Consider the following 24604-nt stretch of genomic DNA (forward strand, 5'->3'; position numbering starts at 1 on the left):
CTACGATATTCGTCCATCCCAATGGCTAGATATCCCAGTTCCTTTTTAAAGAAATGAATCGACACAGCTCCATCTGCCTTTGCTTGCTTCGAAGCGTGGAGAGCGTACGGATTTTAATGGCAATATGCTTTATTGGCAATTCCTTCTTTGGGGTGGAAAGTTGCACTCGTCTGGTAAGGAGGGAGGTTGCCAATGGCAACAAATAAATGTACGGCTACCTACTATGCCGCAAGCCCCTTCATACCACTGGAATTGTGTGTAAATCGAAGAGTTTCACCCAGGCTAATGAGCTGGCATAATGGACCAGGAGAGCTGAAATGAATGCACCTTGCTTATAAAGTAGCTCTCATTATAACGGAGGATCTGGCAGCCTCCCAGGCACCTTTCGATAATGAGGGCTTACTACATCTGCTTATGTTCAGTGTATCATATTGTCCTGGCCTGGATTGTATGCGGGAATGAATGACAAAATGGGTTATGAAGGAATGGGGCACAATGCACTGCGGTGAAATGAAAATAGCCCATTTTAATCAGAGGTCTGCTCCAGACAGAATCCACAGGCAGATAATGTTTCTTTGCAAGATTTAAAAAAGAAAGAATGTATTTATTTGGATTCAGCTGAATTTATGTACGCTGATTAAATCCAAGAGTTAATGAATGCTGATTAACGGGGCTCTTTCCCCTTCACTTTAAAGCTATGACTGTTCAGCCTTTGTTTCGAACATGCTTTTCACTGTAATCCCCATATTAATTTGCATATTGTTCCATACACCTTGACAATAGAGACAATGACCTCAGATTGAATTCACATTTCTTAACCATTCATAAATAGGGCTTTTAAATATGGTTATAGGATGGGACTGTATTATAATCGGCAGTCCTTAACTTCTGATTCCGCCATACTCTCTTGGTCTGGAGGTGTTGACCCACTGGTGCCGCCAGTCCGTTCAACACTTCCCCCACGGTCAATCCAAGGTGGAGAATGAGGCCACATTCTGCAGACAAAACCCAACACTATCTTTACGATAGTGACATTTAAGGGGCATCTGGACAAATACATGAATAGGATGGGAATAGAGGGATACGGACCCAGGAAGTGTAGAAGATTTTAGTTTAGATGGGTAGCATGGTCGGCACGGGCTTGGAGGGCCGAAGGGCCTGTTCCTGTGCTGTACTTTTCTTTGTTCTTTGTTCTGTCCTCACACAGCATCCCCGCGCCCGCGCTTTCCAAAATCGGCCACTGGATAGCAATCGTAAGTGACAAGTCGTGCCGACGTTATTGCATTCTATAGCTCAGTGGTCCCGAAGCTGATTGTCGCATTTCCCCTTCTGCAAGTAGCTCATTTGTGGCTTCAAAGGTGGTGTCAGCTTGGAGTTGTTGCTCCAAACCATTGGGAAACGGAGAAGAATGTTGGATTTGCAGCTCACCCAATTTTAGTATTATAATAGAGGGGGGGGGGGGGGGGGGGGGGCGGTTGGCATGGCTCCAAGTCCCTTCCGCGCCAGCCGGCACGGTGCATACCTCTCCGGCGCCAACCTAGCCCCTGAAGGTGCAGAGGATTGGTGTGGTTCACGCCACTCCTTCGCACCGGAATTGCCCGCCCCGCCGATTCCAGCAGAATCGCACCCCTCGTCTTCTACACCGAACGAGGAATTGGGAAAACTGCCCCACCCAACCCAACTCAATGGCTTAAAACAGATCTTCCTGCCAGCCCCACCCAATCCAATAACCATCTTGGTGGATTGAAAATCTCTGCCAGCCTTAAATGCAGTGCGGGCAGAAACCACAACACCGCCATCCAGGAGATGGCTGGAGTGTACCGGATCCCCTGACGCGGTGCAGGAACAATGATCGATATGCCCACCTGCCTCAGATTGTTCTGCCCGACTCTTGCATGAACTGCCCTGGGCCGCAAGGTGAAAATGTCACTCACCTACGGTAGCACGGCCACCGCCATACGGCCGAAACACGCACAAGGTTTGGTTAACCAGGAGAGGAGATTTCCTTCACGACAGATGATCGCAAGGACTATTCGGTAGCACAGTGGTTAGCACCGTTGCTTCACAGCGCCAGGGTCCCGGGTTCGATTCCCGGCTTGGGTCACCGTTTGTGCGGAGTCTGCACATCCTCCCCGTGTCTGCGTGGGTTTCCTCCGGGTGCTCCGGTTTCCTCCCACAAGTCCCGAAAGACGTGCTGTTGGGTGAATTAGACATTCTGAATTCTCCCTCTGTGTACCCGAACAGGCGCCGGAGTGTGGCGACTGGGGGCTTTTCACAGTAACTTCATTGCAGTGTTAATGTGAGCCTACTTGTGACACTAATGAAGATTATTATATTATTATTATTATTCCAGCTTCACCTGAAGAACATAGAACAGTACAGCACAGCACATGCCCTTCGGCCCTCGATGTTGCGCCGAGCCATGATCACCCTACTCAAACCCACGTATCCACCCTATACCCGTAACCCAACAACCCCCCCCAACCTTACTTTTTAGGACACTACGGGCAATTTAGCATGGCCAATCCACCTAACCCGCACATCTTTGGACTGTGGGAGGAAACCGGAGCACCCGGAGGAAACCCACGCACACATGGGGAGGACGTGCAGACTCCGCACAGACAGTGGCCCAGCCGGGAATCGAACCTGGGACCCTGGAGCTGTGAAGCATTTATGCTAACCACCATGCTACCGTGCTGCCCACGGTAGCTGCCCAAGAGGAGCTGTGATATGGAAGGCACTGTGATGTGCCAGACACAGACGCAATCAATTGTTTTTTTTATCAACTTTAAGTTCCCAATTTTTATTTTCCCCAATTAAGGGGCAATTTAGCGTGGCCAATCCACTAATCCTCCACATCTTTGGGTCGTGGGGGCGAGTCCCCACGCAGACACGGGGAGAATGTGCAAACTCCACACGGACAGTGATCCGGGGCCGGGATCGATCTGGAGACCTTGGCTCCGTGAGGCAGCAGTGCTAACCACTGCGCCACTGTACCGCCCAAACATAATCATAACAGCCGTGAGAAAAAAAACTAATGTGGGGCTGTGGGAAGGAATTGGGTGGGGTGGGGCAGGGGTGGGGTCAATATGATGTTCCTTTCCATGCTAAACACTGATGTGATTCGGTTTCAGGGTTTAGGAAGGAGTGAAGGTACATACAGAAACGTTTCAGTAAAAAGCCAAATTGAAATAAAATTGAAAAGCTATTAAGGAAGAGAAGATTACATGAGAATGGAATTGCAAATTCATGAGCAATTGGTGCCAAATTATAAATAGTTTTACTCTGTGAACCAGCAACTGTGTTAACACTGATTCTATCAAGTTTCATGTACGAATTCACAATTTTGCCTCCCAGTTTTTATTTTCTCTCTTCTACTCTCCTTCCAAAGATGCCGGCTCCATACTGATGTGGTCTGAATCTGTTCCATCATTCAACGAGAGTTCTTGAATTCCTTCAAGACAGAATCTTGATTTAAAATTTTTTTTTAATTTAGAGTACCCTATTCATTTTTTCCAATTAAGGGGCAATTTAGCATGGCCAATCCACCTAGCCTGCACATCTTTGGGTTGTGGGGGCGAAACCCGCGCAAACACGGGGAGAATGTGCAAACTCCACACGGACAGTGACCCAGAGCCGGGATCGAACCTGGGACCTCGGCGCCGTGAGGCTACAGGGCTAACCCACTGAGCCACCGTGCTGCCCCAAGACAGAATCTTGATTAACAGAATCATGGAATCTCTACGGTGCAGAAGGAGGCCATTCGGCCCATCGAGTCTGCACCAACCCTCCGAAAGGAAGCAGAGCTGAGGTTCAAATCATATCAGCGATTAACTTATTGAATAGCAGAGCAGGCTCGAGGGGCCGACTGGTCTGCTGCTGCTCCTAACTTAGGCTATTAGACCATAAGATGTAGGCCATTCAGTCCATCGAGTCTGCTCTGCCATTCAATAAGATCATGGCTGATTTGATGCAATAAGCCTCAACACTTTCCCATCTTATCCCCATAACCCTCCATTCTCTCACTGATTAACAATCTGTCTCTCTCAGCCTTGAACATACTTAACGACCCGGCCTCTACAGCTCTCTGCGGTAAGGAATTCCACAGATTCACTCCCCTCTGAGAGAAGAAATTCCTCATCTCTGTCTTAAATGGGCGACTCCCTCACTCTGAGATGATGCCCTCTGGTCCTAGACTCTCCCACAAGGGGAAACAACCTCTCAGCATCGACCCTGTCAAACCCCCCGGGAATCCGATATGTCTCAATAGGTCGCCTCTCATTCTTCTAAACTCCAATGAGCACAGGCCCAACCTACTCAACCTCTCCTCATCAGAAAATCCCTCCATACCCGGGATCAACCTAGTCAACCTTCTCTGGACTGCGTCCAATGCCAGTCTATCTTTCGCTAGATAAGGGAACCAAAACCGTTCCACCTATTCCAGGTGGAGAAGTGTAGCGATACGTCTCACCATGTCTGATCTGAAAGGTAGTACCCCTGACAGCGCAGCACTCCCTCCTCGGCACTCTCAACCTGCATTACACATATACACACACAGAATTACACACACGTATACGAATACACAGGCCCAAACATAGATACGCACATTAAACACAGATTTACAATAGTTCCCCATATCGCCAATTCCAAAACCATCACTGCTGTCAAAGGGTATTCGCACCTGGCTACTCATCTTGACCTCTGCAGCAGGAAGATTGTTCGATGCGTTAGTCCTGGATACACCGAGTGTAGTCACGCACCTCAATCGTGAAAGGTCCATAAACGAGCAACGTGGAGCGTCTTTGACTGGTGCAGGGTGAATTGTCTTTAGTTTCAGACCAGGGGCGGGATTCTCCGCGGGGCGAGCGGAGCGGGCAACTCCGGCACGGAAGGGGCTTGGCGCCATACGATCCGGCACCGAAGGGCCTCCGCCGGACGGTGCACGTTGGTGCGGGAGCGCCAGCGTGTGCTGGCGTCACCCCAGCGCATGCACAGGGGGGTTCATCTCCGCGTCGGCCATCACGGACTGTTACAGCGACCGACGCGGAGGAATAGAATGCTCCCACGGCACAGGCCCGGCCGCGGATCGGTGGGCTCTGATCATGGGCCAGGCCACCGTGGGGGACATCTCCCGGGGCCAGATCCCCTCACGCCCCCCCCGAGGACCCCGGAGGCTGCCCGCCGAGCCACGTCCCGCCGTTAAGTACCTGTTGTACTTTGCGCTGGCCATAAACAGGCGACCACTTGGCCCATTGCGGGTCCGGAGAATCGCCGGGAGGGCTGCTGCCAGCAGCCGCCGACTGGCGCGACACGATTCCCGCCCCCGCCAAATCCCCGGCGCCGGAGAATTCGGCAGCCGGCAGGGACGGGATTCATGCCGCCCACCGGTGATTTCCGAGCCGACTGGCAGTCGGAGAATCCCGCCCCTGGTCTGTCAGGTGGGGAAATTGACAAGGAGTCAGATATAGAAAGGGAAAGCAGAATTATCAGTCGCAAGCCGACAAGGTTACTTTGCATTTGTGTTTTGATGTGTTATCTGTGTTGGTCTAACATCAACTGCAACCGGATGCAGTGAAACGAGAAACAGCCTTCCGAACAGGAGATGGTCCAACACTGTTTGATTGAACCTGTTGATTGCTGTACATAATCTGCTGTGGGTTGACACTCTATTAACCTAACTGATGACCTCCTACTGGCTTGACCAGACTAGCTCTCTATCACATGGTGATGATATTCATTGGCCTGTGCACTGCGACTATCTCCCTGGCCATGTCCTGTGAGAGAGGGAGAGCCTTAATGCCCTGCGGGCTTTATACTGGTGGTGTCCTGTCTGGTGATTGGTTGTTCTGTGTCATGTGTGTTCATTGGTTATCCTGTGTGTCAATCACTGCCTGTCTGCATATACACGAGTGGATATTATGACATGTTTGACCCTGTGTGAAAGGTGACTGGTGCAAGATGGTTTTCGAGAGGGAGAGATGACGAACCCTCCTCGGCATCGCTGTTGAAAGTCACAGCTCTGGGGTGGGATTCCCGTCGCGCCAGCCCTGTTTTCCGGCATGGTGCGCCCCAGCTAGCAGCAGGATCCTCCGTTCCGGCAGCCGGCCATTGCGGCCGTCACACTCCGTCGGGAAACCCGCGGATGTGGGTGCGATGCCGACGAAGCGGAGGGTCCCGCCGACGGACAATCCCGCAGCACAGATTAATCATAGGATCCCTAGAGTGCGGAAAGAGGCCATCTGGCCCATCGCGTCTGCGCCGACCCTCTGAAAGAGCAGCCTACCCAGGCCCACCCTTTCCCTGTGACCCCATAACCCGCCTCACCTTTGGACACTGAGGAGCAATTTAGCATGGCCAATCCGTCTAACCTGCACATCTTTGGACCGTGGGGGGAAACTGGAGCACCCGGAGGAAACCCACAACTGTTAATTAAGCTACAGTTAATGAAAAGTTGTCCCAGTCATTCCTTAGGTGAAAATCAGAACTATCTTCAAAGTGATTTCCAATGGGGGATATTTTCAGAAGACAGCGACGCAGTTAGAATTAGAATTAGAATTAGAACAGTACAGCACAGAACAGGCCCTTCGGCCCTCAATGTTGTGCCGAGCAATGATCACCCTACTCAAGCCCACGTATCCACCCTATACCAGTAACCCAACAACCCCCATTAACATTATTTTTTAGGACACTAAGGGCAATTTAGCCTGGCCAATCCACCTAACCCGCACATCTTTGGACTGTGGGAGGAAACCGGAGCACCCGGAGGAAACCCACGCACACACGGGGAGGACGTGCAGACTCCGCACAGACAGTGACCCAGCCGGGAACCGAACCTGGGACCCTGGAGCTGTGAAGCATTTATGCTAACCACCATGCTACCGTGGTGCCAGGGTACAGTTTACAGTGGTGCTTGTTGGGTGTTGAGGGGGGGGAGGGGCGATAGAGAGAATGGATAAGAGCATCCCGTTCTTCAATTCTTACAGTAATTCTATCGCCGTCTGTTCTTCTGTGACATGTACGTCGAATATTGCCCTTCGAAAAGACCATCACAATTCTAGTTTAGTTGGGACGAGGATTTGTCTTGCTGAGCCTCTGACACCCATTGGTCCTGGCAGAGCGTCTCACATCAACCAATCAGAGAGAGGGAGAGACTGCGTTTGGAAAGGCCACGATGCCGGAGAGAGGCGAGGGCACCGAGTGCCGAGTGTGAATAGCAGCTGACTAAAGCTTGCCGTCCCCCAGTGGTTCCCAGCTTCCAAATGTCAAATGCCCCACAGCTGGTGCCGGGATTGGTATTCGGTTGCCTCGGCAACCACGGAGTTCAGTGCATTAAATAGGCCGCCGCAGCTAATAGGAGCGTCAGACCCAGACTTTATCCAAATTAGGCGGATTGTGTGAAGGTGTACACAATCTGTGGTGGCGTTCGTTGTACGAAAGGTAGAAACAAAGAAGGGAGCCTTGACTTGCTCATGTCAGCCGGATCTGAATTGCTGCAGAACAGCTTTCCTTGTCTCTCGCACGCAAGCATGAAGGGGAAGACCATGAACCAGCCTCACGGGTTATTCTTCACTGAATCAATGCCCTCAAACATTTCACCACAGCCCTCGCAAAGTATGAAAAAAGAGCTAAGGCCTCTTCCTGAGGTAATCTTTCTGAATAAATGATTTCCAAAGTAGTGTAAAAATGGAGTTGCACAATGCGAAAGTAGGCCATGGGTGGGATTACCCCACCCCCCCTCCCCCATCCACTTCCCCCCACCACCACGGCACGCTTTCCAGTGCCGGAGGCGGTTGACCATCGGCCGCCTCCGTCGGGACTGGAAGATCCCAACAGCGGGAAGAGCCGGATGAACCTTGTCCCGCTGGACGGGAAATTTAAATTGCTAAGATTACGGAAGACATATGAGGCTAGGAGACAGAGATCATTACAATCACTCCGCTACTTGCTACAAAGAGAATAGGGACGCTGAGGATGCATTTAATTCCATAAATCCTTCAGGTTTCCCAAAAAAATATTTTCCCAGTTTCTCTTGTAGATTAAAAAAAAAAATTATTAGAGTACCCAAATCATTTTTGTTTTCAAATCGATTTAACGTGGCCAATCCCCCTAACCTGCACATCTTTTGGGTTGTGGGATGGGAGACCCACGCAGACACGGGGGTAATGTGCAAACTCCACACGGACAGCGTCCCGGGGCCGGGATCGAACCCGGGTCCTTGGCGCCGTGAGGCAGCAGTGCTAAGCACTGCGCCGCCGTGCCGCCTCTCTCATGTAGACTTACGTGAAATGCTGCATACCATCTGTTGCGATACGATTTGCATAGCTGTCTGCCATTGGTGCAGAACACCGGCTTACCATTGGCCCTGGTCGGTCATGTGCCTCCCGACCGATTGGTTGAGACCAGTCATGTGACTGCTCTCCGATTGGTCGAGAGGCTGAGTTAACGACACCTCCTTACCGAAGTATAAATAGTCGAAGCGCCCGGCGGTCGTCCATTTTATTGTAGACAACCGCAGGGCTAAGTTCTAGCTTATTAAAGCCTAACTTTTGTATAGCAACTCGTCTCTCGTGCAATTGATGGCTCATCACCATCCATGCTGGAATTGGGTGTCGAGTTTACAATGAAATACCTGAACCAAACATGGCTTCCTTTGCAAAGAGGTAGTTCAACAGGCTATTGAATGGCGGCATATTGACGGGCTACATGCCTTGCAAGGCTGTTGCTTTTTAATGATCCAAGTTTTGCCGCTATTATCGCAAGCGCCCCAACACAGGAGGAGGACTGTCACCTTTCCCCTGCCAAATAGATGCACTGAACTCCTCGGCCCTCCCTTCCTCTTGGGCCTCTGGTCCCGGTTGTGACGACTCTTTCACCATGTTTGTCTTGTGTTTTCAGATGCACGTGTACTCCCTGGGAATGACCCTGTACTGGGCAGCAGATTATCAGCTTCCAGAAACGCAGGTGAGAAGCCGCAGATTGCTGAGCCCGGAGAATGTGTATGAGGAGGGTGGGAAATTGAACGTTGAGAGAACGGAGCGGCATGGAAATATTCAAATGACCAAACAAACCAAACTGCCCCGACCGACAGCTGCCTCTCTTTTTATGTATTCAGAACTGATCCCCGCCCATCACTGTGTGCGACTGTATACGGCCTAGTCAAGGCCTTGAGATTTCTCTGACTCAACTATGGGATGTACGCGTCACTGGTAAGGTCAGCATGTATTGCCCATCCTTAATCACCCTTGAGAAGGCAGCAGCGAGGCCCCTTCTCAAATATCGAAAAACATTTTATTGGAGGCATTTTCAATAACAAAGAGAAACACAAAAACCAAATGCGGCAACAGCAAACAGCCAAAACATCCTTAAACCCCCCAAAACCATCTCAACCACCCCCCTCACCCGAACCTACCCACTGCCATACCGGCACCCACCCCACCTTTTTTAACTTTTAACCCAACCCGGACAGAAAAGAACCTCCATCCCACCCACTCACTGACGACTCAATGTTCCTTTAAGAAGTCGACGAACAGCTTTCGCCTCGAGGTCAACCCCTCCTCCTCACCCCTAATGGCTAACTTGATTTTCTCTAAGAGCAGGAACTCTGCCGAATCGATCACCCATACCCCGGCGCTCACAGCTCCGAGTCCCGCCAGCACAATAAAATCCGACTCCAGGTTATCAGCGGGTCGAAGGCCAATACATCGGCCTCTCTCCCCACCTGCACTCCCGGATTCTCCGACACTCCAAATATCGGCACCTCCGGACTTGGAGCTTCCTTCTACCTCCAAAATCGTCGACATTACATCTGGAAATCCCGTCCTCAACCTCCTCAACCTCGGAAACACCCAAAACACATGGACATGGTTCGTTAGCCTCCCCGCCACCGCCCACACCTATCCTCCATCCCTGGAAAGTATCAGCTCGCCCTGGACACTGTCATGTGGGCCCTGTGTACCACTTTAAACAGGATGAAACTTAGTCTTGCGCACAACGAGGATGCATTAACCCTCCGCAAAGCCTCACTCTAGACTCCATCCCCCCAGTGCCTCCTCCCACTTACTCCTAACCTCTTCCAGCAGGGCACTCTCTCTCTTCAACTGCTCCCCATTTATATCCAAGACCTTGCCCCCTCCCATTTCCTCCTTGGACAGGAGTTTGTCCTGCAACACCAGAGGTGGCAGCGTCGGAAACAAAGCCAGTTCCTTCCTCATGAAGTCCCTAACCTGCAGATACCTGAACCCACTCCACTTTGGCAACTGACATTCTTCCTCCATTTGTTGAATGAGGGTTAAGTATGATGAGGACACCAGAGAGAGCTCCCTAGCCACCCGAATAGACCTTTGCGCCTATTTGAGAAGATGGACTAGGACCACTGATAAATATCTCAACTGGACAATGCCACCAGTAACAGATTTTCTTCTTCCCCACCAAAGTCCATTCACGAGATCTGGGTATTGCTGGTTCGGCCCTACATTTATTGCCCCATTGCTCTCGGGAAGGTGGTGGTGAGATGCCCTCTTGAATCGCCGCCGTCCATGTGGTGTAGGAACACCCACCGTGCTGTTAGGGAGGGAGATCTGGGATTTTGACAGTGAAGGGACGGCGATATCTTTCCAAATCAGGCTGGATGGCGAGTGACTTGGAGAGAAACAGCCCATGCGTCAGCTGCCCTCGTTCTCCTGGAATGATAGTGTCCGTGATTTGGGAAGTTGCTGATCACCGTGGCGATGCCGTCACAGTTGCTCAGTCAGTAGGTGAATGTTTAATGCCTTGTTTCACATTCCAGTGCCCACTAATTGATCATTAACATGACCCTCAATCGTTGTTAGAACCTTTACCACAGTCGTTGTCATCAGATTAAAAGCCCTGAGAGATTTGGCACAGGTCCGAAGGTAGGGATACCAGCTCCTATTTACTTATCTCTCCAGGTTGACCTACATCTGGACTGGTGCAATCACTCAAAGCCAACAACACAAACATCCATTTATATAGCAGCCCTTGGCATTGTTAAACATTCCAAGGCATTGGAAAGTAACTGTGATTCCCAGCCACAAATTGAGGTTTTAGTGCAAGAGGTAGTCTTCAAGGGGTGTTTTAAAGGAGGATACGGAGCATTAGGGAGGGAATTCCAAAGTTGCAGAGCCTTAACAGCTGAAGCCACAGCCACCTGTAATGGAGCAAAGAAATCTGGGGATGCATTATAGAACATAGAACATTACAGCACAGAACAGGCCCTCCGGCCCTCGATATTGTGCCGAGCTTTGTCCGAAACCAAGATCAAGCTATCCCACTCCCTGTCATTCTGGTGTGCTCCATGTGGTGGAACATAGAACAGTAATTGTCCAGACCCTTTAAAGTATAATGAGTAGAGTCTTTGAAATTTCTTACCTGAGTAAATAAACATTGTGCAATTGACAGCATAGATCAGAATGTCAGAACTAAATCAAGCAATGCTTTCCCGAGGGTCCAGGTGTTTCAGTACTCTAATGATTTTCTGGGCTCTCAGCCAACTAAACATAATGAGGCTTTTGTTGAGAGCTAGAAAGCACTAGAGGTGTGGATTGCAGGAGTGCGGAGGTTTTGGAGGGTTGTTGAGCTGAAGCTGGTTGTAGAGATCGAGAATGGGGGCGAGGCCATGGTAGGATTTGAAAACAAAATTGGTGTTTTAAAATCAAGGTCTTGTCAAAATGGGAGCCAACGTATGTCAGAGAAACAGAGGAAATAGGAGCAGGAGTAGGCCATTCGGCCCCTCGAGCCTGCTTCGCTATTCGACCAGACCGTGGCTGATCTTCTACTCAATCCCACACTGTCCCCAAATATCCCTTGATATCTTTAATATCTAGAAATCTATCGATCTCAATCTTGAACCCACTCAATGGCTGAGCTTCCGCAGCCCCCTGGGGTAGAGAACTCTTAACGATTCACCACCCTCTGGGCAAAGATATTCCTCCTCATCTCAGTCCCAAATGGCCTCCTTCTTCTTCTGAGACTGTGTTCCCTGGTTCTAGAGTTCCCCTCCCACCCCCAGCCTGGGGAAACCTCCATCCTATGTCCACCCTGTCAAGCCCTGTCCCAATTTTGTGTGCTGGGTGAACAGACCTTGTGTATGATATGGGCAACAGAGTTGACAGTTCATGTAGCGTAGAATGAGGGAGACGCTGAAGGGAAGGTTGAGGTAACTAAGGCACGGAGGGGCCTTAGTGATGGTGTGGATATGCGGTCAGAAGCTCCTTTCCATACTAAATGTGACACCGAGGATGCAGACATTCCGTTTTGGCTACAAACAGTTGCCACTGAGAAGAATCGAATAGATGGCTCAGGAATGGAGTGTGGACTGAAGGCAGTTCTTCAGCTGATATTTAATTTGAGGAGATAGCTGCTCATCCAGTCAAGAACACAAGGAAGACAAACAGATCGACAATTTAGAAACAGTGAAGTGGTCAAGGAAAGTGGCGCAGTGGGTAGTGCCACTCCACCTCTGGGTTCAAGTCCCACTTCAGAACGATGGCAGTAAGCCGCACTGCTCGTTTGAGGGAGATGGCGCCAACACGCAGGGCCGTAACAATTCTGTGACTTTAAGGACTTGGTGGCCACGGAAGGCGTGTCTGCCATGTGGCCAAATCGGTTGATCATCATCCTGTAAATCCTTCCATCAGGGGAGGCGGTAAAAAGTGAGAGAGTTACCTGGTCATCCATACTGCAGAAGGCAACAGTGAACACTTTCTTCAGGGTACTCCTGTTTCCTCCCAAAGATGTGCAGGTTAGGTGAATTGGCCATGTTAATACTGTCCAAACGGTTAGGTGGAATTATGGGGATAGGAGCAGGGGATTGGGGCGTAGGGAGGGTGCTGTATCGGAGCAAAGGCCAGTGCAGACTCATGAAATGAAAATGAAGTGAAAATCACTTATATTCACAAGTAGGCTTCAATGAAGTTACTGTGAAAAGCCCCTAGTCGCCACATTCCGGCGCCTGTTCGGAGAGGCTGGTACAGGAATTTAACCGTGCTGCTGGCCTGCCTTGGTCGAGTTTAAAAGCCAGCTCTTTAGCCCTGTGCTAAACCAGCCCTCATTGGGCTGAAAGGCCTCCTTCTGCACTGTAAGGATTCTATGATTCTATTAGATTGTATTTAGTCCCAGCTAAGCAGGCCATGGGACATCTTAGTGGGAGGAGACTGGAGAATACCTTATGCTTGGGATACAGATGATGTAAGTAATGGGAGGAGCCAGGTCCGATTGTAGTCTGACAAGACTGAAGGATTTTCAGTTTGTTCATGAAATGGTCTCCCCCCAAAGATCAGAGAAACAAGTAACCTTGATTATTAACTTTATTTATAAGTGGCATTTGAACTATATTGGGGTGTTTAATTTGAATATATAGTGGGAGGTGTAAATAGGTAATTAAAGTCTGTTTTCCCTTTTATTTAAGGACTGTTTTAGCTGTTCATTGTTATTGCTGTGTTGCTAATGTGATTGATTCTGTGCTAAATTAAAGTTTGTTTTAACATAAAAGATATCCATTGGTCAGTACTATCACTCCTGTGCTTTAGTAATCTTCCCTCAGTCATCCAAATTGCAAATTGTTGGGATTCTCATAGGGGAGTACTAACAAATGGGAGCCCATGGTTGCCAGTGCCCTCTTAGGGCATGGTACCTGGAGGGGTAAGTGGGCAACAGAGGTGATCGTGGAGTAGAACGAGGCATTGTCGGCGTACACGTGGAAACAGATGCTGTGTTTTCTGATGGCGTCAGTGGACAGCATGTGGATGAGAAGTGAGCCGGGATAGATTCCTGGGAGACTCCAGAGGCTCCAGGCCTCACGGTAGCATGGTGGTTAGCATCAATGCTTCACAGCTCCAGGGTCCCAGGTTCGATTCCCGGCTGGGTCACTGTCTGTGTGGAGTCTGCACGTCCTCCCCGTGTGTGCGTGGGTTTCCTCCGGGTGCTCCGGTTTCCTCCCACAGTCCAAAGATGTGCGGGTTAGGTGGATTGGCCATGCTAAATTGCCCGTAGTGTAGGGTTAGTTGGGTTACGGGTAACGGGTTACGTGGGTTTAAGTGGGGTGATCATTGCTCGGCACAACATCGAGGGCCGAAGGGCCTGTTCTGTGCTGTACTGTTCTATGTTCTATGTTCTATAAGGACACAGGAGTGGGTGGAAATAAGGCCATCGCAGGCGATTCTGTAGGCGTGACTGGATAGAGAGGAACGGAATGCCCCACCCAGGCTGGACAACTGAGGAGAGGTGTTGGAGGGGGCTGGCAGAGTCAGCCACGTTTAAGGCTGTAGATGGATTGAGAAGGACAAGGGGCGGGGGGGAGGGTGATAGTTGGCCACGATTGCAGTCATACAGGATGCAATTTGCGACCTTGTTTCACTGCTTCACTGCGGTAGTGGGGGCAGAAACTTGCTGCAAAGACTGGCTGTGGACAGCAAATAGCACAACGCGGAAATCTGGCTAAGGCCCAAGTGTTTCACTTCGGGAACTTGATGGAGAGTGTGTTTCGAATGCACAGAGCATCATAATGAGAAAAGTGCCTTTTTGCCTGGTTGAACAAATGGAATACAAATCAGCGTTGCCCTCAGTGCTGCACATCTCTGTGTTTACTCAACTGCTCACAGAATCAGCTGCTGCCGCCAGGTCTGACTTATACCAGCCGGCGGGATACTCTACTATATTAAATTATCATAGTTTTCAGTTCAACACTCTCAGCCATTTCCCACCATATTATTTTCCGTGAATGCACTGTTTAAATTGAAAGCTAAATCAAGTTGGAGTTTCTTTGCCCGACGAACAATTGAATACAAGACAGGACTCAGGAGTGGAATAAATATTTGTCAGCTGTAGAAATAAGTCATATAAAGTTATATTCCTGCAATCCCCCTCTTCCCCACCCTCATTCCCAACCAAAATGTTTTATGAGCATCTTTTCATGTCACTGATTTTTTCAGAATAATAATAATCTTTATTGTCACAAGTACCACTGAGAAAAAAAAAGGGGCAGCACGGTAGCATGGTGGTTAGCATAAATGCTTCACAGCTCCAGGGTCCCAGGTTCGATTCCTGGCTGGGTCACTGTCTGTGCGGAGTCTGCACGTCCTCCCCGTGTGTGCGTGGGTTTCCTCCGGGTGCTCCGGTTTCCTCCCACAGTCCAAAGATGTGCGGGTTAGGTGGGTTGGCCATGCTAAATTGCCCGTAGTGTCCTAAAAAAAAGTAAGGTTAAGGGGGGGGTTGTTGGGTTACGGGTATAGGGTGGATACGTGGGTTTGAGTAGGGTGATCATTGCTCGGCACAACATCGAGGGCCGAAGGGCCTGTTCTGTGCTGTACTGTTCTATGTTCTATGTTCTACGCTTATATTAACACTGCAATGACATTACTGTGAAAATCCCCTAGTTGCCACACTCCGGCACCTGTTCGGGTACACAGAGGGAGAATTCAGAATGTCCAGTTCACCTAACAGCACGTCTTTCGGGGCTTGTGGGAGGAAACCGGAGCGTTCGGAGGAAACCCATGCAGACACCGGGAGAACGTGCAGATTCCGCTCAGACAGTGACCCAAGCCGGGAATCGAACCTGGGACCCTGGAGCTGTGAAGCAACAGTGCTAGCCACTGTGCTACCGTGCCGCCAGTATTGCTGTGGGACCTCTTTCATCCACCGGAGAGGGCAGACGGGTCTCGGTTTGACGCCTCATTCAGAAGACAGCCCCTCCAACAGTGCGGCCCTCCCTCAGTGCAGCACTGGAGTGTCAAGCCAGGATTTGGCGCTCGGTTCTTGGGCGGCAATGGGTGGACTTGAACCCCCAGCTTTCTGATGCGAATGCTCTGAAATGAGCCAAGGCTGGCACAGTCAAGCTGGCACCCGTTTGAACAATCCTACCTCTTCAGGTGGTAGCGCCATCTGCTTCGAGAAAGCAAAAGTTACAGTATAACCCCCCCCCCCCCCCCCCCCCCCCATCCCCAACCCCAACCCCTTGACATTCACTGTGTTGGGTGATCTTTACTCTCATTAAGCAACATTTCTTAGTTATTTCCTTCTGAGACGTGTTATGATTCAAAACGCAGCACAGAAAAAATAGTCAGCGTATTTATCGAAGAAAGTTTCTCCATTTTACCAGGATTAGTAACCTTGTATTTGTGCGTCCTCTTTCTCTTGTCCTCGGAATATCAGGTTGTTTGATGAGGAAAGGTTGGACTTGTGTCCGTTGGAGTTTAGACGATTGAGAGGTGACTTGATCGAAACGTTTTAGATCCTGAGGGGTCTTGACAGGGTGGGTGTGGAGAGGATGTCTTGTCTTGTGGGAGAACCTGGAACCCGGGGCCATTGCTTAAAAATACAAGGTTGCCCATTTAGGACAGAGGTGAGGAAAAAGAAATTCTCCCCGAGGGTTGTGAGACTTAGGAATTCTCTTCCTCAAAAGGTGGTTGAGGCAGAGACCTTGGGCTGGATTCTCCGGTCGGCGACGCCGAAATGGCGCTCGGTGATTGGCTGGAGAATCCAAGTTTCCGACAGAATCGGGGGCCGTGCCGCTTTGGAGGGGGCGGAGCATCACGCTATAGGAGTACGCCGCGCCACGTATTGACGGCCTCAGGACAGTGCCTGAGGCCCGCTCCTCGATGCTCCGCCGTCGGCCGAGTTGCCGACAGCGGGAGTCTGTCATGGTCTCATCCGGCGGGAACGCAGCGTGGTGGCTGCGGACTCAGTCCATCGCCGCCACAGTCGAGGGAGGGCCGATCCGCGGGTGGGGGGGGAGGAGGCATTATTCGGGGCTGCGGGCATTGTGGAGGGGTGGTCCGGGGCACCCGAGTTGGCCAAAGGGGGGGGGGGAGGGGGGCACTATTTTGCAGGCCGGGCCCCCATTACCGCAGTGAAGCAGCCCTGACAGGGTCGCAAATTGCATCCTGCATGTCTGCAATTCACACGGTGTGACATGCCATGTAGCATGGCGCAGCTGCTGCAGGCCTCTGCCATGCGCACGCGCGGCCATGGACCCAGCAATTCTCTGGGGCGTATCGGAGGCTAGGGCCGGGTGCTCGCCGTCCTGCTAGCCCCCAGCAAAACGGGAAATCGGTGGCTGGTTTGCGCCATTTGTTCTGGCGTAAAACGCCACTGTTCCTACACCGGCGTGGGGACATAGCCCCAGAATCGGAGGATCCAGACCCTTGAATATTTTTAAGGTGGAGCTAGGTAGATTCTTGATTAACAACGGAGGGTGAAAGGTTATTGGGGGTTCGGCGGGAATGTGGGGGTTGAGGTTACAATCAGAGCAGCCATGATCGTGAAAGGCAGAGCAGGTTCGAGGGGCCGAGTGGCCCACTCCTGATCCTGATTTAGACCATGAGGCCATATGACCTAGACCATTCGGCCCATCCTGTCTGCTCTGCCATCCCATGGGATCACGACTGATCTGATGTGATAAACAACAAAACCATTTTCCCGCCTTATTCCCATAACCCTCGATTCCCTCACTGATTAAAAATCTGTCTCTTTCAGCCTTGAACTAACTTAACGGCCCAGCCTCTACAGCTCTCTGCGGTAAAGAATTCCACAGATTCACTCCCCTCTGAGAGAAGAAATTCCTCCTCATCTCATCATGGGGCAGCACGGTAGCATTGTGGATAGCACAATCGCTTCACAGCTCCAGGGTCCCAGGTTCGATTCCGCCTTGGGTCACTGTCTGTGCGGAGTCTGCACATCCTCCCCATGTGTGCGTGGGTTTCCTCCAGGTGCTCTGGCTTCCTCCTACAGCCCAAAGATGTGCAGGTTAGGTGGATTGGCCATGATAAATTGCCCCTAGTGTCCAAAATTGCCCTTAGTGTTGAGTGGGGTTACTGGGTTATGGGGATAGGGTGGAGTTGTTGACCTTGGGTAGGGCGCTCTTTCCAAGAGCCGGTGCAGACTCGATGGGCTGAATGGCTTCCTTCTGTGCTGTAAATTCTATGATACATTCTATGATAAATGGGCCCCTTGCTTGTAATCTGCATGTTAGCCTGTGAACACTTGCAAATGACGGTTAGGCGAATGCTATGCGGCCCATCAAAGCCTAACCCCTATCTCATGCTGTCAGAAGCATTGTGATTGTACGCCCACTACCCGTCAGCTGTCATCTAATCTCCTGGGCGACTCAGAAAAAGAGGGTCAGGACCCAAAGTCAACTCTGGACTAATCCGCCTAGCTTGCCCAAGAGATGATGTCCAGCGCTGTTTGGAAAATGAAACCAACCAGAGCCATTTCTTTTATATCGATTACTGTCCTTCGATGCCAGTGCCCAACTATTCGCATGGCCAAGTCACCTTACCCCACCATGTCGCTCCCTTCTCTTCTCTCTCATTCCCTTTCAAAACAATTGCAGGTTGGGTTTGGTGCTTCAGGATGTCCATGTTACGGATGGGCACAAGACACTTGTTTGTTTTATTGGTTATGGTTGAAATTATTTAGTTACTCTGAAAGCAGAATGGCTATTAGGGAGCACCCCCAAGCATCCAACATGCCCACAGAATTTGGGTATTTGTTCTCGATGCGATTTTGCGCTCTGCTTCTCAACCATGTGCGGGGTGATGGGTTTATTCATTCGCCCATTTTTCGCCCATCGGATCATTATTGTTTCGTATTTTTTCGGGGGGAGAACCCTCAATCATGGCAGCACGGTAGCACAGTGGTCAGCACTGCTGCCTCACAGCGCCAGGGATTCGAGTTCAATTCTGGCTTGCCTTGGGTGACTGTCTGTGTGGGGTTTGCCCATTCTCCCCATGTCTGCGTAGCTTTCTTAGTGTCCAAATGTTAGGTGGGGGTTACGGGGATACGGCGGGGGGTGAGGGCCTAGGTAGGCTGCTCTTTCAGAAGATCGGTGCAGGCTCGATGGGCCGAATGGCCTCTTCCTGCGCCGTGGGGCTTCTGTGCATCTTTTCTATTCCAACCTGTTGATGCTCAGAATCGGGCAGTGTCATTCCAGCTGAGGTGGGAGTGTAGCCTGAGCCGCCAGTTTCAGCAAGGCCGGGGACAAACATTTTGAAAGACTGAGCAGCGTTAGTTATTGTAAATAGGAAACAACAAATTTTCTATCTCTGATGGCTGCTCAGAAACCAAATTTAATGTGCCCTAGATTCCCATTTCTCAAAAGGTAATTGGATATATATTTGAAGAGGAAGATGTGCTAGCCAATGGCAAAAGAGCGGGTGAGTGAGGCTAATAGGATAGTTCTTTCAAAGATGCAGCACATGCATGGTGTGTCAAATGACTTCTACCCCGTGCTGTAAGATGTACCGTCGTGTTGGAATTTGACATGGAGACAGTGGACTTCCTCACCAGAAGTGGTAGCCACCGTTTCTGGGCCCACAGGCAGTCCCTCCTGAAAGGTTGGGGGGGGGGGGGGTGAGACCTCCTCCTTTTGGCCAGGTCATCCCGCACCGATTGTACAGCCATTGCTGGGCTCAGGGTTTGGACCTCAAGCCCCATTGGGGAGGCAGTCCCGCTTTGGAGAGCTTCTGGCCAATTGAGAGGTCAGCAGCTCTCTCGTCCACACTGGGAGTGGTAGCCACCATTTCTGGGTCTGCAGGCACTTCTCACCCTGGAGGAGCCAGGTTGCCGGGGTGCAGGTGAGGTTTTCACCAGGGCGAGGCTGGTAGGCCGAGCGGGCTGGGGGGGAAGGGCGGAGGGGTGTGGGGGCCGGGGGGGCAGTGCTGGGCATTCGGAGGATGGGTGGCACTACCTCGGGGTGCTCTCCGTTGGGTGCAATGTGCCAAACAGCCGGTGAAAATGGCTGCCGGCGTAACACATCCTGCTGTCTATTGCTGGCAGCAATTGAGGTCCTTAATTGGCCTTTACCTAGTCACTTAAGGGTCTCAATTGGCCCATGAGGGTGGGGGGGGGGGGGGGGGGGGGGGTGATAGGTACAGTACTTCTGCCATGAAGCCAAATTTAACGAACACCAACCCCTCCACCCTCCTCACCATAGTTGACTCTTTAAAATGGGCGCTTTGCAGGTGTGGTGAATCATAATAGCATAATTCACACTGTTATCACACATGTTGTACCATGCCTCTGTAAGCTCGGCACACGAGCAGTTGCGCGGTTCTGCCCCTAGGGGGAGGTGTACTGGGAATGTACGGAAGTTTGTACTGGGCTCCACCCTTGGCTTCGCCCATGACTCCTCCCCCCCCCACTGGTTGTACAAAGCTTGGCAGTCGGAGCCTGCCTGCCAGTTCATCTAGAGTTCATCTCGTCACAGGCAGGCTCTGTTGTAAGACGATTAAAACCACTGTTCACTTCTAACCACGTGTCGCGTGAATTGATGGTCTCATCAGCAGGGTACCTCGCTACCCCATCAAAATGTTGTAAGCATTTTTGAACGCAAAGTTTTTGAAGTGTGTAATTGTTTTGTTGTCAGGCATAACATATTCCTCTAATCACCTCTCTTTTGAGATCTGAAGGTCATGGTACCAGGTGGCGAGAGTAATCACAGGACTCCGCAGGGTTACTTCACTGCAGGTGTAAGGTTTGCATCCCGGGCCTCGTGTTTTCTCACTCCCGTCTTTTCTTTTCTGTTGTGCCCCTCGGCAGCCAGTCCAGCTCGGAGGCCGACTGAACCACCTCCTGCTGAGCATGTGCGAGGACCTTGCGCACAGGAGAGTTTCCCTGGAGACCATCTTAAACACCTGCGAAACGCAGCGGCAGAACTCGGGCCTGCCCCCCACGAGCTCGTGCCTCAGAAAACTCGTTCAGCTGGTGCTGGGGAGCACCGTGGAGGTCAGTAATGGAAAATCAGTGCTGAGGCCTTGTCCTGGCGTGGCTGACTGCATCCTGCCCAAATGCAGCAATTAAATTGTGCTGAGATCTGGGCTATTTTGTGGCGTTCTAATTATCTTACCAAATTGGCGTGATATAATTAAAACCGAAACCCAGAGGTTTGATCCAATTAGTATAATCTCTAAGTGCTGTCCAAGCATGCTCCTCGTGAAACGTTACCGCGTCTGTGAGATATTTTCCTCGCTATTTACACTGTGTTTTTACAGCAGTGGTTTTGCTGAAGTGTTGCGGGTTATGGGCTATGGGCAGCACAGTAGCATTGTGGATAGCACAATCGCTTCACAGCACCAGGGTCCCAGGTTCGATTCCGGCTTGGGTCACTGTCTGTGCGGAGTCTGCACATCCTCCCCGCGTGTGCGTGGGTTTCCTCCGGGTGCTCCGGTTTCCTCCCACAGTCTAAAGATGTGCAAGTTAGGTGGATTGGACATGATAAATTGCCCTTAGTGCCCAAAATTGCCCTTAGTGTTGGGTGGGGTTACTGGGTTATGGGGATAGGGTGAAGTTGTTGACCTTGGGTAGGGCGCTCTTTCCAAGAGCCGGTGCAGGCTCGATGGGCTGAATGGCCTCCTTCTGCACTGTAAATTCTATGAGACAGGGGTCAGGAATATCTCCCGGTGCTGAACATTCCCCCAGGGGAATACAGTGACTCATTGCGGCAGGGTGGCACAGTGGTTAGCACTACTGCCTCACAGCGCCAGGGACCAGGGTTCGATTCCGGCTTCGGGGCACTGACTGTGTGGAGTTTGCACTTTCTCCCCGTGTCTGCGTGGGTTTCCTCCAGGTGCTCTGGTTTCCTCCCACAGTCCAAAGATGTGCGAGTTTGGTGGATTGGCTGTGTTAAATTGCCCATTAGTCTCCAGGGACGTGCAGGTTAGGTTACGGGGTTACCGAGAAGGTGGAATGGACCTGGCTCGCGTGCTCTTTCGGAGGATCTGGTGCAGACTCTACGGGCTGAATGGGCTCCTTCAGCCCTGTAGGAATTGTATGATTGCGATTTTCGTTGGGATGCTCTCTCGATTGACACACAGAAGAGCTCACAGTGAGGATGGTGAGTCCTCATCACCAAAGATCCAGCCAACGAGAAGGGCAGGAAAATCCTGCCCATTATCTTTGTTTCTGCCTCCGCAGATGCTGCAAGGGATGAAAGGAAAATCACTTATTGTCACGAGTAGGCTTCATTGAAGTTACTGTGTGTGGTGAATGTAATATATGTGTATATATGATAATTCACACTGTCTTTGTAAAGCGCTGTGGCGCTATCCTACCACTAGGGGAGTAGCTCTGGGAGTACTCAGGAACTTGTACTGGGCTCCACCCTTGGTTCCGCCCCCGGCTTCTCCCCCTAGTGCCGCTGTATAAATACCCTTGTCCAGAGTCAGCCTGAGTTCACTACGAGTTCATCAACGGGTAACAGGCTGGCTCTGAAGTAAGTCGATTAAAGCCTAGATTCATATCGGAAACACGTGTCTGGTGAATTCATGGTTCCATCACTGTGAAAAGCCCCTAGTCGCCACATTCCGGCACCTGTTCGGGGAGGCTGGTACGGGAATTGAACCTGTGCTGCTGGCCTGCCTGGGTCTGTTTTAAAAGCCAACGATTTAGCCCAGTGTGCTAAACCAGCCCCTGTCGAGTATTTCCAGCCTAGTTCAGATATAGTTACTGCTTTTGTCTACAGTAACTGCTGAATTAATTGGCTGGGATCCCAGCGTGGGTTTTCTGGTCGCAATCCGGTGAGCCGTGGAAAACGCCATTGTTTTCCGTGGGTCCGGGAGATCCTGCCTCCGGCAAACCCGAGGGAGGGCGGGACAGGATGGGGAAATCCCGGCCATTGTTTTCATTCATTCAGCCAAGGTCATAATCACAAGATAAGCAGTAGAGCCACAGTACCTAGAACATAGAACAGTACAGCACAGTACAGACCCTTCAGCCCACGATGTTGTGCCGACCATTTATCCTAATCTAAGATCAACCTAACCTACACCCCTTCAATTTACTGCTGCCCATGTGCTTGTCTAAGAGTCGCTTAAATATCCCTAATGACTCTGACTCCACCACCTCTGCTGGCAGTGCATTCCACACACCCACCACTCTCTGTGTAAAGAACCTACCTCTGACATCTCCCCTATACCTTCCTTCAATCACCTTAAAATTATGTCCCCTCGTGACAGCCATTTCCACCCTGGGGAAAAGTCTCTGGCTATCCACTCTTATCAATGCCTCTCATCACCTTGTACACCTCTCTCAAGTCACCTCTCTGCCTTCTTCGCTCCAGTGAGAAAAGCCCTAGCTCCCTCAACCTTTCTTCATAAGACATGCCCTCCAGTCCAGGCAGAATCCTGGTAAATCTCCTCTGTATCCTCTCCAAAGCATCAACATCCTTCCGATAATGAGGCAACCAGAACTGGACACAATATTCCAAGTGTGGCCTAACTAGGATTTATAAAGCTGCAGCAAAACCTCGTGGCTCTTAAACTCAATCCCCCTGTTAATTTTAAAAAAATATAGTTTTTATTCAAATTCAAAAATAAAATAGGAAACAAACCCCCCCCCCAACCATATATACAAAACAAAATAAATAAATTAACACCCGTCATCAACACTGAACAAATATACACACCCCTTCAGAGACAAACACCCCCCCCCCCCCCCCCCCCCCCCCCCCCGGGTTGCTGCTGCTGTTGGCCTTTTTCTACCGTTCTGCCAGGAAATCAAGGAATGGCTGCCACCGCCTGAAGAACCCCTACACCGATTCCATTAGGGCAAATTTCACCCTCTCCAATTTAATAAACCCCACCATATCATTGATCCAGACCTCCACGCCCGGGGGCCGCGCATCCTTCCACTGAAGAAGAATCCTCCGCCGGGCTACCAGGGACGCAAAGGCCAGAATGCTGGCCTCTTTCGCCTCCTGCACTCCCGGCTCCTCTGCAACCCCAAATATTGCGAGCCCCCAGCCCGGTTTGACCCTGGATCCTACCACCCTCAACACCGTCCTTGCTACGCCCTTCCAAAATTCCCCCAGCGCTGGGAATGCCCAGAACATATGGGCATGGTTTGCTGGGCTCCCTAATACACCTGTCCTCACTCCCAAAAAAACCAGCTCATCCTTGTCCCGGTCATGTGAGCCCTATGCAGCACCTTATATTGTATGAGGCTGAGCCTCGTGCAAGAAGAGGAGAAGTTCACCCTCCCCAGGGCGTCCGCCCACGTCCCCTCCTCAATCTCCTCCCCCAGCTCCTCCTCCAATTTACCGTTCAGCTCCTCCACCGAGGCCTCGTCCTCCTCCTGCATCACTCGGTACGTTGCCGAGATCCACCCCTCTCCGACCCACACCCCCGAGAGCACCCTGTCCTGGACCCCACGCGGCGGCAACAGTGGGAACTCCGCCACTTGCCGCCTGACAAACGCCCTTACCTGCATATATCTGAAGGCGTTCCCCGGGGGGAGCCCGAACTTCTCCAACTCTCCCAGGCTCGCGAACTTCCCATCCACAAACAGGTCCCCCATCTTCCTAATACCTGCCCTGTGCCAACTCAGGAACCTGCCGTCCATTCTCCCCGGGACAAACCGGTGGTTCCTCCGTATCGGGGACCTCTCCGAAGCCCACACCTCCCCCCTGTACCGCATCCATTGCCCCCAAATCTTGAGGGTAGCCGCCACCACCGGGCTCGTGGTATACCTCGTTGGAGGGAGCGGCAGCAGCGCCTCCAGGCTCGTGCCCACACAGGACGCCATCTCCATCCTCTTCCATGCTGCCCCTTCCCCCTCCATCACCCACTTGCGCACCATCGCTGCGTTGACA

The 24604-nt window shown here is 51.2% G+C and overlaps 1 protein-coding gene across 1 annotated transcript in view; it reads left to right on the forward strand.

Annotated features, from left to right (window-relative positions):
- Window positions 1–24604, forward strand: part of ptpn20 (protein tyrosine phosphatase non-receptor type 20) — a 364145-nt gene that overhangs the window by 58355 nt on the left and 281186 nt on the right. Inside the window, exons 4-5 of the mRNA XM_038782830.1 lie at window positions 8896–8961; window positions 20557–20742. Of these exons, the coding sequence (XP_038638758.1) occupies window positions 8896–8961; window positions 20557–20742 (252 nt within the window). The remainder of the gene's footprint in view (window positions 1–8895; window positions 8962–20556; window positions 20743–24604) is intronic.

The sequence above is a fragment of the Scyliorhinus canicula genome, chromosome 22, assembly GCF_902713615.1.
Source record: "Scyliorhinus canicula chromosome 22, sScyCan1.1, whole genome shotgun sequence".
NCBI classification, from domain to species: Eukaryota; Metazoa; Chordata; class Chondrichthyes; order Carcharhiniformes; family Scyliorhinidae; genus Scyliorhinus; species Scyliorhinus canicula.